Here is an 18249-nt window from a genome sequence, read left to right as displayed (position 1 = left end):
TAATGATTCTATGATTCTATGATTCACTAACATCAAAGAAATAGGTGCTCAGAATGACAGGGCTGCGAAGAAAAAGAAAAGGAGGAATGGTCTGTGCACTCTCCCCCATGCACTAAGGAGAAAGGTAACCAACTATAGACTACTTAGTCTGTGGTACACAACATACGCGCAGGAAGAAGCAACCGTATACAAAATTAACATGAAGGGTCAGTGCAGCAGAAACTGTCGAAGCGCACAGCAGCTGTAGTTTATCCCAGAGACACTACCATTTTGCATGACATGCTTATAGAGCTATCACACCATCCAAATTCCTCAAAGCCAAGCAAGAAACTGCTTTAATTACTTTATTTCCATTCTTCAGCTTGTCATTGTTTTGTATTTTCTTTGTTCGTACACTTCACAAGTGGTTTTAATTTTGAAAACTTTTTTTTTTTAATAAAGGTTTTTCAAGCTTTCTAGATCCTGGTGAGACACAGTTTAAGGAATTTTACATAATAAGCATATAACTTCTGAATTCTTCCAAAAAAGGAGGATTGAGTTTTGTGATCTCTTTAACACTGCTTTCCATACTAAAACATCAAAAGCTGCGGTTCAGTTTCTAGTGGTTTTATTTCTTGGCCGAAAACACTTAGTTTAGGTAAGACTGTAAGATACCATTTCTCTTTTGTCAATTAGAGACATTCTATAATTGAAAATACTGCAGGACGATTCAACTTCACAAACGACTCTCTTCAATTCTAAATGAAGAAAAAATAACTTATAATAAAACAAACCAGAATTCAATGGCGACAAGGCAAGCTGGATGACTTGGTAGTCAGAATGTTTAATTGCTCTAATTTGAACAGCCATGTTTTTAGGCTTTTTTTTACATGGTTTAAGCCAACTGCACTCAGCCATGTGAGGGAGTACAGGTTCCAGCATTGGTTACAGATATCAGCAGTATGCACATGTTTCATCCTCAGCTCTGTCAATATTTCTCAAACGTGACCTGCCGTTTTAAGGCTTGGCCTCTTCCAAGTAGTGTGCCAGTTCTACTGAATCGTGCCAAATGGTGTGCTGACAAACGCGCAACCTAAATCAGTTAGCAAACAGTCCCCGAAAGCATCAGCACCTCCTTCCCCAGAGTAAGTTTGTAAAGTTCTTAGATAAAAGAAGCCATACAAAACGCAATGTTTACCTTTTTTAGCTTTTCTGTCGTGTATATTGTTTGAACTGAAAGGTCCTCACGTGCTTTTGTAGCAAAATTGCTCAAAACTCCAACTTGTGAGGCTTGAAATAGGTAGTATACAATTGATAAATTTTGAGGGCCAAAACAGTTTTTTCCTTTATTATAATCTCTGGTAGTAATATAGAAACCTTTGCTAAATAAAAAATTGTCTAACATCACTGGATTCAGGGTTGACAGCTTTCTTAAAAGCTCTGCCTTATCAGAGGCTGCCAAGCTTCCTAGTACCCAACTTGCATGGATTTCACTTATATAAAGAAAATCCAGACAGGACTCCCAAACTGTCTCATCAGGGTGAGATGAAAAAAAATGTGAAATTCTGTGTCTATACTGTGAAATGAACTGCAGTATACAGATACCCAACCTACCAGAGACCTAAGCTGATAACTTCACATGATTCAGCTCAGCATCACGCAGACTTTATCAGCTTGGGTCGAGATGCAGTGTAATGGCAATGATCCAATGCTGTTAACAACCTAGCGAGTATTGCATTCGCTAGCTTGAGTGAAGAGCCAGGTTAATACATCCGTACCTCGTCCAATCCCAAGCTGGACTGCATTTTATCTACTTAACTAACCCCCTAAGAGGGCAGCAGACTTGCCCTGCACTTCCTAATGTAGCACAGGAAGAGACTTAGAACGCTAACACCTTACCCTGGTGTTACACGCTGCCTTAAACGCCTTACCCTCTGCCACGCTAAGGGTTTTGCATTTGCAGTCCTGTAGCCTGCCTTCCACTTGCAGCTCTGTAACCCTTCACCCAAGCCGCCTGGCCAGTGGTTTCCAGAGTTTCTCTAGCTGTATTTTTCCATTGCTGTTCTCCCCATGCTGTTACTCTGAAGGCATTTCACCTGCAAATACCAAGACGTTGACAGTGTTGTATCTATACTGTACCACAGTCCTTCTCTCCTCTGCCCTTTTCCTATTCCTTGGCAGTAGCTTTTGGTATACATTACGGAGCCCAATAACATGCACACACACAGCTCAATAAGCAGCCAGCGTTCAAGACCTGCCCTGATGCAACACTACCAGCATCATAAGCTGTAACAAGCAACAGGGAGCTTGAGTAAGTCCCGATGAAAACCAGAGAATTACAATGGGAAAGTGTTATGGGGAACACTTGCTGCATGGGAAAGGACACCCAGAGGAGGATGCTCATCTGGAAGACCCCATCACTTCCCTTCCAAGCTGGCCACTGGGAAAACTGCCTCCTTTCTCTTTTTGCCCTCTCACTTGTTTGCCTTCCTTTTCTCCATGAAAGTAACTTTCACTTTCACTATCAATTTACGCCATCAGCTGCAGACCTTGCAAATGGATCTTCGCACCTTGCACGTAAACCTGTTTAGACATCCTCTGTGCAACACACTGCCCACATAAATATGCTCTACTGCATGTAGAGCCTAGTTCTTCGCATGCTTCAATCAACCTGAGCTGCCCTTAACTTCCAAACATACATTCCTGCCCCCTCTCTGGTGAGGGCACAAGCTCCTGTATGCCTAGGTGAGGAGATGTTTAAGTACAGTTTTAAGTCTAGGAGTAACTTCTCCCTTCCTCTCTCCCCCAAAATTGTTTCATTTCTGAGCAGCTCAACTCCCAGTGCTGGAGCCAAGAAACTTGCAGGAACACGAAGGCTGGGGACAAAGGAAGGAGGAGGAATCACTGCCACCTCAACATAAATCATTTTAGCCGGACATGGAAGCTAGCCCTCAACTTTGCATACAAATAGCAGTTCTTAGACCACATTTCCATGAGTTGCTGAAAAGGATCTTTTCTGCCACTTGAAACACTAGACTTAACTGGTCTAAAGATGTGCCCTGGGATGAACTTAATACTTTATTTTTTCCTCAAGCCAGAATCAAAATTCCCTAACACAATCTCCTAATCTGTATCTACCTCTTTGAAAAGCACATTTTTTTAAACAGAGATCTGTAAAGGGAATTTAGTCACAGCATAAAAGACAAAACCAGCTTCCAACTTACTTAATGTATTTTGTATCTGTTATAATAACAGATAATAACCTGCAGTCAGAAACCGATTAAAATGAAAAATATTGTTTGCAGCATACTACCTACATTATTTTTCAAATCTTGTTTTTAAACAGTCTACGTGGTCTGAATTTACTTGGGAACACCAACAACACTTCTATTCTACTACCCAACTGTTAAAAATCAGCAAACAAATGCTAAATACAACACAGCAGTAGAAGATAATAAACATAACATATCATACCACGGGAATATAATACAGTACTACACCATGTGCTTCATAGTTGGGACTTTGCTCGCTAGTATAACAGGGGTTTCGTCATGTTGCAGGGCTCGTTGCAGGACAGGGCCATGCTGCTCAAATCCCTCGGCCGCAGGACAGAGTCGCTGCAAGAGAGTGGCCCCCATCTCGGTACTCCCTGAGTGACGCTGCCTTTATCTAACAGCACAGCAAGAAGTTCTCATGCAAACATCATTCCTGTTTTGACTACAGCAACAACAGAGTGGTCTCCTTGTAAGGAAAATCTTGTAAGAGTGTGAATGACTGAGAAGGGGAGAATCTCCGCTTCGGTCGGGGTCTACATGGCACATTGCGCCTGGGTCGCAGTCCTGTTCGATGCTACACCGCTCCCAGCATCTGAAGGGGTAGAAGATCATCTGCGCTATTCTCTTCTTATATCGCCAGCTCTAAGAAATAGCATTTTAAATGATACCTTACAGAGTCTAAGTGCCTTTCTTACTGGGATCATAATGGACCAGCACCTCCCACTGCAAAACAAGGCGATGAACAATTATTTCCAACACAGGAATAGTCCCAAAACAGTACGATATGGCATCATTCTTCTGTTTCCTCTTTACTCTGGTATTCCTATGTGAGCTGGTGTATGCACAGGGGGTATGTGCTTATGCAGACAGGCATATCTAGTTATTTACTACATTGTTTTAGTTATTTATCAAGTTACTAGCCACAGTATTATTAGCCATCTTGCATGGGCAACTGCACTCAAATAAGCACAACGAAGCAGGCAAGCACAGATTCTGGCCTTCTGTCCCACCCTGCCTGTTTGTTTTGTGATCAGAAAAAATCACATATCCTTGGCTACCTAATGCACCCAGAGAAATAAAGTTCAGGTACCATTTTACCCTAACATGGGAACACGGTTCCCATAAAAGAAAGTTCCCAAAGAAGCAAACTTAAAGATTGTACTAGATGTACTAATCATTTTCTACGGAAAAAAAAAAAAAAAAATCTTAAAATTTAGCAACCGCTAAGTGTTTTGGGGTTCTGCTTCCACAAATACGTTTCAGTAACTAAGTTCAGATTCCAGAATTATCCATTTTATATTTTTTACTAGCTTGCATTTTTTTCTAGCCTAGTCTTTTTATCTGTTAGTCAAAGTAATCTCACTATAAAAGCAACTCAAATAAATGTAGGATTTCTAAATATTAACAAAACTCATTTCAGGCACCATAGTTAGCTTTTTAAACCATGACGTATGTAAGCAGAGACTCAGGTCAGCAGTGACTAGAAATATAACACAAGTAATACAATAATCAGGCACTATTCTGTAGAGTAATGAAAGAGTTTTCTTCCAAGTTATTTTTGTTTGTTTGTCTTTTACAGTTCTAGGTATTGTTGCTATTAAAAAAAAAAATCAGAATGAAATTAAAACCCTAAAGTTATCATTATTTAAAAATCTGGGGAAAAGTAAAATAAGATTAAGTCAACTGAAGTATTTTCCTTTGACAATTCTGAAATGCTGCATTTTCATTTCAAACTCCTTAATTTTTAAACTTTGCTGTAAATTTCATTTCTAATAAAAGAGTAATTTTGAACCAAAGTACTTCTTCAGAGTTCATAATCTCATTCTTTTTGTTAATTACAAGATGCATAAAAATTTAACAGGAAAACCATTAAGCAAGCCTTTATAAGAAAGGCAACATTTTTCACTGATAAAACATGCTTTTACAAAGTCCTGACCTGTTTTGATTTGGTTTTTCTTATTTTACAGATTACAATTGATATCACTTTTAGAGCTCCAAAAGACCTGATCTAATATAGTTCCTCTGTGGAAAAATATGGAAAAATGGGGAAAAAAACCCCCACGAACCTGATCTCAGAGAAAGAAGTTCCTGGGATTGCAAATTAATACATATATTACCTTAGGTTTCTCTCAGGCTGTTGCATTAGATACAAACTAGATTTAATTCAGGATGAGCTAGAACAGTTTTTCTATCTGTACTGAAATTGTACAAACACCAAAGACAAAGATGTTTCAAAAATTTAGAACATATTGAAGAACGAAATATTTGGATAGTCAGTTAAGAAAACTGTTCCACCCATGTCAACTTTCAAATTTTTTAATCCTTAGGAATTTGATAGTTTAAAAACAAAATTTTGAATACCATCTTCTCAATGATTACTCCAACTTACTACAGTAATGACAGCATTGATGGAGGGCTCTGAATATAGGTTTTGAAACTGTGAAATAAAGGATTTTTCCTAACCAAACACTGAGGATTAAGGAACTGAGACAGTTGATCAGGCAGAACGGTTAAAAAAATGGAAACCTGAGAATGGTTTCAAGACAGGTTTCAAAATGCAGCCTTCCTAATTTTATATCTAAGAAAAGAGTGCTTCATTTTTACTGATACAGATTCTAGTCACATGACACAACAGCAAAGAAAAAAACCCCTCTCTCTGAAGTTAATGCTCTGCCTTCTCACTGCTGTGGCTGTGGACTGTAACTCCAGTTATGCACATTCAAAAAAAATAGAAACAATTGGTTTACATGTCTTTATTCCTTGTGACGTCCTTAGGACACCTGTCTTCTTTTAGAAGGAGATTACGCGTGTTTCTAAATAAGGCTGCAGAGACTTTCCTTAGCAAAAATCTTACTAGGAAGTTCATAAAGATTTAGAACACATTGATAAGCAAAGGATAAAAAAAACATCAAAGAATAGAAAAAGTACAAACCTCTGGTTGTACATGCCCCGGAAATTATAATTCGCTCTGTAATTGGGAATTGGCTTTGGATCTAATGGCCTGTAGATGGCAGGCTCTCCTCTTTTCATAGCCAGACCATTCAGCTCCACTGTTGGAGTTATGCTGCCTGCAAAAAACAAAGAATACGTGTAAGGCACTTAAAACCACAAACACTGCAAAACACACAAGCAGGACTGACATGAGCAGCAAAGAGTGAGATGCATGATTTTTTTTTTTGCTCTTAAATTCAAAAAGAAGCAACTACAATGACATTTTACTTTCTCTAAAAGATGGGAATACAGATGCCAACTTAAATCACAAGCAATGAAAAAGAACATTTAAACATTTATCTCAGTGCATTCTCTATGCAGTTTCAGTAGATTAATCTTCACATATGAATGAGAAAGTCAGTGCTATAATCAAGCTGGCTATTCATCTTTCCAAAGTGCTTATAATACACTATGACACTTTCTGAAACTACAAAGATAAAAGAATGTCTCTTCCCACTGAATACCATTAAATAAAACCACAAACAGATTAAAGAGGCATTGAAACAAGCAAGCAGTAATAGGCATTACTGCAGTCACTTGGTAATCTTACAAGTTAGAAAAAATGTTTTATTTGCAAGACTTGAAAACTTAAGACTATGACTAAAAACTAATGCTCTGACAGGAATGATCTAACTGACTGAAAATACAACTACTGGGAATCGGTGTCACTATGGCCATCTACTGGTGACAGAATACAAAAATGGAAAGCAGCCAGCACTTGCCCACTTGCATGGTCTCCAAAATGCTAAATAAAAAGCTATGCTGGGACTTCATTTATTTATATTTTTTAAAACAAAACGTTCAGCTACAGTATTCCTCACTTGTGCTGCTGTAAGAAAAGCCTAAATGAGCTAAATGTACATTCCAATAAAAAGGAGTTAATATTTTCCCAAAATATTTTCAGAAGAGGTTCAAAAGAATCTAGCCTTAAAACAGCTATGATGAATTTTCCACTCTGCCATTAAGGCTTTATATGCCAAATGATGAAAATTTTTATGTAATATTTATTCAAAAACTTCTATCAACAACAGCTTTTATATTTTCCACAGCTAGGAATGACTATGAATTCAATTATATAATAAAAATGCAAAATGTCATTTTCATGACAAGCGATCTGTGCATATACAATACATCTCTCTTAGAGCAAAATTACAGCGTTAAGGGAATTCTCTTAAAGCCTATTTCTTTTGTTATCAGCTTTTCCCTTTAAGAATATGCTCAAAGCCCAAAAAATCTAGAAGCTGAATGATACTCTGCAATGTCAAAAATCAAACCCAGGATCCCATTTTATAGAGGTCTGAGCCTCCGGCTTTCTAAACAGCCAAAGTCACAGTGACTGCGAAGGACACAGGGCAAAACCAGTGTCCTGGATCTGGAGAAGCAACATGCTGATCTCCAAAGGAGCAAGAGAATACTATCTCGCCACTCTCAAACAATCCTTAATGGCTAATGCTCAGGATAATACTCACAAGCTCTAAAGGAAACTTACTCCTGCTTTTTTTCCAACATAGAGAAGATTAACTGCATAATTACTCCATTTGAAGAAAGTGGCTGAAGACTTTTTTTTTTAAAAGAGGGAAGGAACAGAGCAAAATAACAAGGGAAGAAGGGAAAAGGGGGAAAAAGGAGGGAAGAAAGGAGTGTAAAAAAGAAGAAAAAAGGAGAAGATGACTTTTTTTCCTCGCCATTTGCTTTCTTTTATGTTAGTTTGAAATATGGAACAAGACAGAAGTGATCACTGAGCACATGGCTGAGATGTGTACCTCAAAAGGTGCTGCACGCACAGAAGGCAACTCACAGGTAACACCTCAAAATGGAGGATGCAAGATGCCAACACACATTCCCTCTGTTATCCAAACAACAGTTTCTAAAGCCATCTGAATGCTTTTCAGAAGCTCAGGTTGCTAAGAAGGAAAACTCACGATGCAGGAAACTATCTGTCAAAGTTCTCATGCCAAATCCTGACCTTTTATTTACACCACAGCTGCAATTTCACAAGATCGGACTGGATAAAATTTCCAATTTCACTGGAAAATTAACTAAAATAACTCTTTGAGAAAAATGTTTTACTATGGTAATAACGGTCAGTTCAATCTGGTTTTGTCCTGTCTGTCTACTGTCGATCACATACAAACACTTTGTATACATCCGAGCCTTATCTAAATAATATATTCACTTACAGTTCAACCATTTTAGGTATGCGGATTAAAAACCCTCCTGTGCAAGCTCACTAGTGGTTCTTTGTTATACTATCATACCTATAAGACAGCTGTGTTGATTCTCATCCTCCAACTTAACTTCTATCTTGTCACATTTATTTATTACAACATTCCAACACTTCAACAAGATTTAACACACAGAGGAAACTGCCATACCTGGATTACTGTTGACATTATTTTTGGGTGGTCTAGGCGTTGGTTTGGGAAGGGTAGTTTCATTCAATGCTTTGCTAGCAGCAGCATGTTGGGCCTTTTTAATACTGCTTCCTTCAGCTTCCCATGTCTGTTCACCGAGAGTCAGCTGCACTGTGAACATCTTCAAAGACAAAGAACAGGTAAACACTGGCAAGATTATCACTGTGGATTAGACCAACCTGTACAAAAATTTCCAGGGCTGAAGTGAAACCGTGCTTTCTTTTCATTATATTCAATTCCTAGGTAACACATCTGATTCTTACAGAGATCAGTGAGTCCTTATCAGTGAGCAACATCTGGCTTTTCAAATGACAAAATAAAACAGCATAATGTTACTGTTAACTATTAAGGAACAGAATGGTATTTAAACCAGGTAATAATAACGGCAAGCTGATTCTCTGTTCTTGGAAGACTATATACAGGTCAGTTCAGACCACATTTCTTCACACTTCTGAATGCATTTAGTCGTATAAGAACTAAAACTAGGTAAAGAACGCTAATGAAAAAAAGGGCTTTTGTAATAATTATTTGAGTGTATATAAATGACAGAATGCTCTTGAAGTCAGCAGAGAATTTGGCCCAAATAGTTTTACCCAGTGAAAGACTTTCTCACACAATCTGATTTCTGAAAATAACGTGTATTGTTAGGGCAGAGTCACAACTCAGATATGTTCAAAAATATAAAGTAAGAAAGAAGCGTTATCTTTCTGAATGAAGCTGCAGTTCTTTAAAGTGGACTCTATAGTGAAGACAGGAACCGTAAAAATATTTCAAAATCTGCAATAAAGGATTATTTCAAGTAGTATCTATGCTGTGCAAGTCGTGAAGATAAAACTCAACACATATTTAAGAGATTAGATAGAGTCTATCTTCTGTATGATATGTACATGTTGTGTTTAAATTTAAGTATCTATTAACAAGAGGAGAAAGGGTAAGAACTCAATGTCTTTTCCGTATCAATTCCATACACATAAGACAGGATTTAATAGTCAGGTACACACAGTAAACTAAGATATACCTACCTCAGAAAACAGACTAACTTACTTGAGGCAACATAATGATATCTACATATTAGTGTGAGCAGTATATAGCATAAAATTTTAATTTCCATAGTTACTTCCTCTATAATTTAAAAATTATTTAAACTTACTAGATCCAGGACCAGGTATCTAGAGATGGGCATGATGGGCAACCTTTAAATTTGCCTTTACATACGTATTCATTTAGTATGTACTTGCAAACAAGCATTTGAACACAAGTATGTATGTGCTTCCCAACTCAGCCCTATACACAGGCACAGAATACATATGAACTGACTGTTTTAAATACATACTTGTGTCTTAACCACAGGCTTGAGTTTTGGCCTACTGTAATTTTCAGAAGCACAGTGCAAGTTCCCGTATCACAGTTCCTATTGCCATGTCGTTTTTTCCACAGCAGTCATGACAACATCCTCACAGACAAGGGGGAAGAGAGAAATAGTCTCTTAATTTTGCAGTCTTGTCAAACCCTAGCCCCACCTGAAAGCTAAGCTGGGTATTAGAGCTAAATAGCCATAATTACATAAATTATCTTTAAACCTACATCCTTATTACTAAAAGAACTGAAATTTGATTTCTGGATCTGGAGTTTATATATTTTATATTTTGCAAGAAAGTATCAGTGCAGTATTTTTATAGGAGAAGAGTAATCTTGAATGTAAATAAAAATATGCTGAATAATGGTTACTTATCCACATATAACTCTTCTCTTAGTGCTTAGAGCAATAAACAGGAATTCAAGATAATAAAGGGCTTGCTCAGTAAATTTCTACAGCCAGATCTCTAACTTTCTCACTTGGCCCATCTGACAAAAATCTCCTGCAAAAAACCACACACAGTAGTAGGTGGGAATTTAAAGGAATCAAACTGCCTAAAACCAAAATGTGGAGCAGCCAGTGAAGTAAAGTTCTGCAAGACCAGAGCTGACAGTTCTGCTATGGATCGAGGGTCATTTGTCACCAATTTTCTGAGGAAGTTTGTATTCCTTACGGCCAACCTAATTTACCTGATAGCTAGAGAATGGAAATGCAAAGGTCACCGCACTTTGTGTTTCTTTTCACGCTGCTGTGTTCGTTAGGTCAGTCTCCCTTAGCTCTGGCAATTCTTTCCTCCTCACTTTTTCCTGTGTGTAGAACTTTCTCTCCTCTGTCCCAGCCTTCTGAAGTGCTACATCCCTTATCCCTTTCCCTCTTCTCCGTACCACCATCCATTTTCTTTTGCCACTGCTGCCTTTAAATTTGTCTCCTCAGATGCCATTGACATAGAAACACAGAATAAACGATCAATCTGACTAGTGTACTCGAAAACATCATTTACGCTAACAAAGACTTTCTGATTTTTCTGATGATGAAGAATCCGCCCAGAGGACAGACTTCTAGAAACCCTAATGGCATTGTCAGGAAGCACCGCTTTGCTCCCAGCTTCACTCTTTCTAGTTTCTCATTTCACCCCAATTGTCAAAACTTACTTTCCAGAGACCACTAGAAAAAAAGGGATATAAAAATTTACTAGCATTTGTGGTCACGACACAGACAGCTGTCTTGTAGAGCATGTCCCTGAAAATCATGAAAACCACTAGCGCACAGGAACAGAGTACGTGTAGGAGGAAAGCAACGCGAGACGCTCCTTAAATGGCAAACAGCAGCGGCAGCATTACATCCTTCCAGTCATGCTTTCTAGGACAACCTGGGCTCTGTTTCACACATTCTATCAGGCATAGCATCATATCACTAGCCAGACGTTATACTAAACTGCTAACAGAGTCATAATAATTTCTATGTCTCTGCTTTTCGTAGATCAAAGGTACACAAGTCTGCATAATCTTATTAATATCACCCTTCTTCTTCATCCCCTTCCCTCCTTTGTTTTTCTCATTTGCTGCACAGGTCAAAATCAGACTGAATATTCTTCTGAGTCTACAGAGTACATATCTTTTTTTCTGACCACTATGACTGTAATTAAAAATAGTAAAGAGGTAAATTGAAAAACTGAAAAATTAAGAAATCCATTGAAAATCTGGCTTTCGTAAGTGCAGCTAATGCAGGCTCAAGTAATTTCAATGATATGAGTTCCTTTAAAAGTAATAATAAATCTATGTGAACTACTTCTTATCCTGCTAAAATTTAAAGTATAGTATGAATAGAACTCAAATCTCTTCACTGCTGAGGAATATGAACAGTCAAAACCATACCTTTTGGTACAACCAAAGCACTTCTTATTTCACAATAATGGAAAAAAGGTAACAAAATAAATATACAACCGCGAAAAGTTACAGAAAACGCAACAGATTTAACATGCCACAACCTAAAACCAACCAACCAGTGTATCCTGCGGTGCCAAACGCCTCCAGAAAAGGGAAGAGCACTTCAATTTCCATTCACAATGAGGGATCCTAAAAGCTTGCTGATTCTCAGCAGCCCTGAACCTGCTGACACCATTTCCACCAGAACAAAGGATCAATGAACACCAAACCAGAAGGTCGGTGATTTGCATTAACTCTGCGCTAGCTGACAACATAACATGCAACTGAGAAACAAGGGGCAATGGCAGAGAGACAGCCCACAACTAGCTGAAACTGTTACTAATCTGCAGTGTGACCCCACTGTCTTACGCAGTTTTGCCACTCTAGAAATACTGAGTGCAAAGCAGCTATTAATTACATCATTGTCTCTCTCAGAGTTTTTCAGGCTTTTTTCTCCTCCCCCAAATTGCTCCTAACTAGGGAGGAAATTCAAAATTACGTCTGAAGATTATTATCATGAGAATATTCCTCTGTGTTCCCCATAATCCAAAAGCATCCTATAATTTGTACTTATGAAATGAAGTTGGATATCCAAATTGATATGAGAATTGTCCAGAATTAACTGTCAGTTCACCAGAAACTTCAATGCTGTAATCGCATTAGGAGTCTTAATATCACTACAAATCTTAAAGTTGCACAAAATTTAAAGGGAAGAAGAGCAATAAAGTTTGTGCCTTATAATGCATGATCCAAAGACACGGTATCAATGCAATCAACTTTATGGACACAGAATCGTATCAATAAGCACTTTAAAAAATGCCACAAATTAGCTTTGTTGTCATCTGCGGTACTATGAAACAAATGCAGAGGTAGTTATCAGAGGCACGCTGACGGTGGAGAAGGATTCATACAGCTTAAAAAGTAAATGCTCTGTAATGATTAAGAAAGGGCAGTGACACCCTGGAAAGACCTTCATGAGGTCTTTATAGAGACCAACAAATATAAACTCAAAGGGGGAAGTCAAAGTAAGGTAAAAAATGATCTACAGGGCTTCAACAGAAACACAGACATACTTTCTGAAAGTGTAAAAAAAAAAAAAAAAAGAAAGAAAGCAAAATAAAGAACAGTAAGAAACCCCTTACACTAGAAATGTGGCTGTGTTTGACAAGTGCACTCATCCAGATCATGACATTATCTGTTCAGCATTTAAGGTACGGCTCATCACCTGGAACTGTGACCTTACCTTGGCATGAGCAGGCCCTCTTTCATTCAGAAGCTTATACTGGGGTTGAATTCTATTGAAACGGGCTAACTCATTTACCAGACACATTGGAGTTTTCTCTTTGGGGTTTGCCATGTTATCTTGGAGAGGAGCTGTAAATAAAGAGTCTGTAAAGTTTTTGTGGAGAAATGTATTCTTCACAACTTCGCAAAGCTTTGCAAAAGCAGCAGCATGCTTAGAAAAGAAAATACTTTGGCTAAAAAATTATTTTTGCACATATGCTAAACACAATGTTTAAATACCATTTACATATTAATCATATGAGGATATGCATTTTACAACAACCATTTTGATTACATGCAATTTAAAAAACACAACTATTTCTTTCAAAATGACTCTATAAAAGATGACAGTGTAGGAGGAAGTATCCATATGCTACATTTTCTACATCACCAAAGTTTACTGTCAGGAGTATCCTGGTTCCAGGAACTGACTACCCTCCAGAAAGGTTTCTCGACACTGAAGCAGAAGTGGATGGCATAAGAGTTGCAAGATAAACAAAGCAGATGAAACCCTGTGGTCCCCACTTGCTTCTCCCTGCTTCTTCCCACTGTTTTAGACTTTTCTCACAATAATGAAGTCACTCTCAGAGCACCCCCAAAGAACACCTTTCCTCCCACTTTAAGGATTTTGTTCTGATTTTCTTAGATTAACTGCCTTACTATTTTTTAACTTTCTGCTTTTTCTTTTTCAACTTATTTGTATTTATCCCTAACATGCACTGTCACCTCTTGCTTAATTTTCTAGGATAACATTTCTGTATTTTATACCCAGTTCAGCATAGGAACTACAGCATTTATTAGGCTACAAAGGAAACACCGAATACTGCCAAGCAGTCTGAAGACATTCTGTTCTAGGGAAGAGAAATAAACTTGGAGACCTTCCTGCACCACTAAAACTTCCCTATAAAAGATACAGTCAGGATTTGACAAAATAGACATGTTCTTTTCTGAGCTTTTATATCATTGATCAACAATTCACTGTAAGCCCAAGCTCAGTTAAAGGAACTTAACTTAGCAAACAGTCTATTTAGCCAAAATACTTTGCTATGGCATTTTTTTTTCTTTATTTTAATCCTCTTTGAGACCTAACTTTTTTTTTTTTAATTAACAGGTCATCAAAAAGATTCATTTGAACATCAAAGAAAATATACCTGGTCCAACTTACCTGGTGAGTTGCTAGAAGGCGCAGGATCCACAAGGCCAGCAGTAGGACTGCTACAGCTGGCAGTCGATTCTGAAATGGATCCGTTCATTGAAGACGGCAGACCCAGTGTATTTGTAGTTGCAACTGGTAGGGGTAGCACCATAGGGGACATAGGAGGTCCGGACAGGTTTGCTGTAGTCTGCATCTTAACTTGTGCCATTGCCTATCACTGCAATAAATAAATTATTATGAGCAGGGCACTTTGCATTTTGAATGTCATATGATGGTAGTGATATTAACAACATTTCTTTTTTGTTTTCTGGGTCTGGGTCACAAAACTATCCACAAAAGTCATGCCTCTGCAAACATTACTTCCAAATTGATGCACAGAGAAACAGAGCTCACAGCCAAAGAACGCCACCGGAGCAGAACCCACATGCCCTGTCCAGGTTCTGTTGCTCAACTGCGGGGTGACCCTGCCTGAAATACAGCAGGAAGAATGATTATTCTAGACTAAGATGCCATATAATTATTCCACGGATGTGATTAGCACCTGCCAATTTCTTCAAAAGAGGATGTCTTTGCAACAAACTGCCATAGCAACCTTTTGCCATAGTTTTTCCAGTAAAGTGCCCACAAAATACCAAACCAGGCCACAAGAGAAAATCCCTACGTTTTCTGCCTGTTACCAAACTAGAAAAGAGAAAAAAATAAGAAGAGAAAACAAACGACCAACCAAACAAATCACCAAAGAAGCAAGTTCTGAAAAATCACCGCTTAGCCAGTCAACAGGTGGAGCACTTCAATCCTTGTATAAATTGCTAGCCCATGTACCAGGATTTCCTAAACCAGCCTTTAACCCAGTGCCTAAAGCATTTACCTGGAATATGCCAGGTACTAATTATCTCTCTCCATCTGCCCCAAAGAGTCCCTTTATTACCAACACCTGGTCTCTGGCCAAGTCTACGCTCATAAACAAACCAGGGTCAGGGCACAGCTCCTTCATACTATTCACTGAGAGTACACTCCTTGGCAAAATTTTGGCTGCTGACAAAAAACTCTCGCAAAAAACACCGGGGAGCAGTTCAGAGGCCAGCAGGCACCGCAGGCAATCCACTCAAATAATTCTCAGTCCTCTGGGGAAAAGTCTTGGGCTTCTCCTTTTGGCATCAGGAAAAAACAGGATGATATATTTTATTCAGTAGCAAGGACATAGACTGTATTTTTTTAGGGTTCATACACATGATACGCTCTGTAGAAAGCTGATAGAGAGATGAATCCCATGACAGCCAACAAGCAGCCTGGAGAACTGGGACCTCTCCCAGCAGCAGTTCTGGTCCCTCTGGTTAAGGCGGAGGAGGTCAGGAGCCCAGCTCTCCTCCATCACGCCAGCACCCTTTAGCCCTTTGCTACTTCTGCTGGGATAATTCTCTCTTCCTAAGCAAAAATCTCATCCAAAACCTGAAAAACTTTCTAAGGTCTTAGTGAAACAAGTACAACTACATAAAAAATTTTGATTATATCAGTATTTTTGCCCCACCTCCCCATCAATTAAAAAAATATCCAAGTATTTCTACTCAGAGGGACAGTAATGTTGGATTAAGATCCCAAATTATTTGACATACTACTTATTATTTGATATACCTACTTCAGCACAGTTGCACTAGTATAATGAAAATAATAAATCCTATTACTGTGACTCTACACTTTGGAGAAGAGGTTCAGACTGGAATGCCATTTTTATTACTGAGGAAAGACAGACCACTCATGTAAATCTCTGGAAAGGCAAAAGTAAAAAAAAAATAATAATTAAAAATTAAGCTGAGATACAATCACTTGCCCTTTTCATAAATATTGTATAGTGACAGATTTAAAAAATACACATGCAGTCAGCTGAGATATATTCAAATACTTCAGGTATTCAAAAATATGGACTAAATTCAGACTGTAAAAATCCTACTGTCACTTAATAGCAAATATCACACAGTACAGCAGTATTGTTAGAATGGCCTAGCTTAAAGGCTGAGAATGTGTGTAACTATGGCATGTTTTGGTATGCTACCTGTTTAGGTCTGATTTTAAATGTATTACTACAGATCAGAATGAATTCAAAAAGTTTCTGAATTGTAAACATCAAAGTCATTGATGGCAGAAGCAGGCTATATTTATTAAACATCTTTAAAGTGAAACCAACATAACATGCAATATCACCACAATAATTAAAGTTTCAGAAACTCCTTAGAGTATTTACAGCATTTTAGCTTATAAAGGTGAGTATGAAAAAGCTATCACTCTCACAGTACTGTATGAGATCCTATTGAACATCTATTTTTGGGTCCTGCCAGTTTTGAAACATCTTTTCACCTTCCAGTATTTTGAAAGTTTATTCTTCTTTTCAAGAGAACAGAACTTACTAATAACCAAAAAAAGAAAATCTGTTCTATAGTATTGCTGTTTTCAAGGGAGAATTTGTAGGATTGAGCCTTTTCTATTAAGGATAAAAGAATCCGTTTGATAATAGTATCAAGGAACTGTAAAAATGAACAAGATAAAGTTTAAGACAAAAAAGACACTCTTTGTCCTACAGTAAAGTACATAGGGAATTAAATTATGAAATCAGAATAAAACCATAATTAGGTGCTGGGGTTTTCTTATATATCTAAAGCTGCAGAACTCCTACAAGAAACTATAACTATTTTGTAAATTAATCTGTATAAACAAAGATGCCCAGGAGGTAAATATAATTGTAGGGACTAACACTTAAGTACACGAGATATGGAGATGATAAATTTGTAATCAGTTCTGAAAATCCATTAGTAAAGAGAGACGGCAGAGAGAATATAGTTGATATAGTGCTGTCATGTCATTTTCACGCTACCAAGCATCTCTGATGTCATGATAAAAATGGGACGAAACCTATATGCGTCATCTTTTCTTTACTTTTTTTACATATATACCAGAGTTGTACTATAAACAGTGAAGCAAAAACATTTCCGAGCCTTCTAGCCACAAGCACAGACCAGTTTGCTACCACACAACAAAATGCAGGACTTGAGGGAGAGAGATTTCACTAAGCTGGTCAGTGATGAAACGCAGTTACATAATCAAAATATTTTTAAATCTTCTAGGTGGGTATTTTTTAAAAACCTGGCATATACAAAAGTTTGTTTAGGATACTTTGAATGCAATTAGAAAAGCCCCCACACCTCCCTTCAGGTGGCTAACCCAACTCACATCTAGGAAACCGCTAGACCCAAGCATCTCCCAAGGAGTCTCCCTGGATGCTAGGCAGTGGTTCCAGACGCTCGGATCTCTCCAAGGAAGCGGGACTGCGCGGCTCTGCCTGCCAGCTTTGTGTCTTTATTGAATTGCCAGCTGCCACGCCGAGACACCACAGCAATGACAGTTCCTGCGGTCTTAATCACATACCTGCCTACCCAGTCGAAGTCCGCAAGTCACAGTGCTGCCATTTTTGGAAAGTTATATTCCAGAGCTTATGGTGCCTTCTGAAATGCTGCCGTTTTTTCTTCTCTTACTCTAACCTGCACAGCTGTATTAGAAATGCTATAGCAGGCATTTAAAGGGATGTAAATATACTATAATTGTATTTTACCTCTGCTTTTGAAAACACTTTGTACATAGGCAGTTGCACAGGTTTCATTAAACAGTTGGTATTAACTTTCTTGTTAAACTATGTACAACCTGTGAATTTTCCTCTCACACTAAAAATAACCAAAACAAAACAAACTCACATGAAAACAACAAAACAAAACTGTGTCACATTTTAAAGTGAAAATATTGCTGTCATATATTCCATTCATTTTTCTTGTAAGTTAGGAAACACAACAGCGTGGTGGGTTGACAGTGGCTGGAGGCCAGG

General features: G+C 38.0%; 1 protein-coding gene across 1 annotated transcript; it reads right to left on the bottom strand.

Moving 5' to 3' along the window:
• Positions 1-4428: 4428 nt before the first annotated feature.
• Positions 4429-14602, bottom strand: LOC104166426 (double-stranded RNA-binding protein Staufen homolog 2-like). Its single transcript, XM_009706350.1, has 5 exons — positions 14391-14602; positions 13185-13315; positions 8621-8780; positions 6187-6322; positions 4429-4435 (listed from the first exon to the last, which is right to left on the bottom strand). Exons 1-5 carry the CDS (start codon positions 14587-14589, stop codon positions 4429-4431), a joined length of 633 nt encoding a protein of 210 aa, XP_009704652.1. The 5' UTR covers positions 14590-14602.
• Between the last annotated feature and the right edge of the window lie 3647 nt (positions 14603-18249).

This window comes from Cariama cristata, unplaced genomic scaffold, assembly GCF_000690535.1.
Source record: "Cariama cristata isolate BGI_N322 unplaced genomic scaffold, ASM69053v1 Scaffold44558, whole genome shotgun sequence".
Lineage (NCBI taxonomy): Eukaryota > Metazoa > Chordata > Aves > Cariamiformes > Cariamidae > Cariama > Cariama cristata.
Note: the sequence above shows the minus strand (reverse complement) of the source record. Positions and strands in the feature narration are given on the sequence as shown.

Coding starts and splice junctions, on each gene's coding strand:
- LOC104166426 (XM_009706350.1), bottom strand. CDS start 14,589: ATGGCACAAGTTAAGATGCAGACTACAGCAAACCTGTCCGGACCTCCT. Junction 8,781..13,184: donor GAGGGCCTGCTCATGCCAAG/GTAAGGTCACAG, acceptor TTGTCTTTGAAG/ATGTTCACAGTGCAGCTGAC. Junction 6,323..8,620: donor TAATGTCAACAGTAATCCAG/GTATGGCAGTTT, acceptor TGTTTTTTGCAG/GCAGCATAACTCCAACAGTG.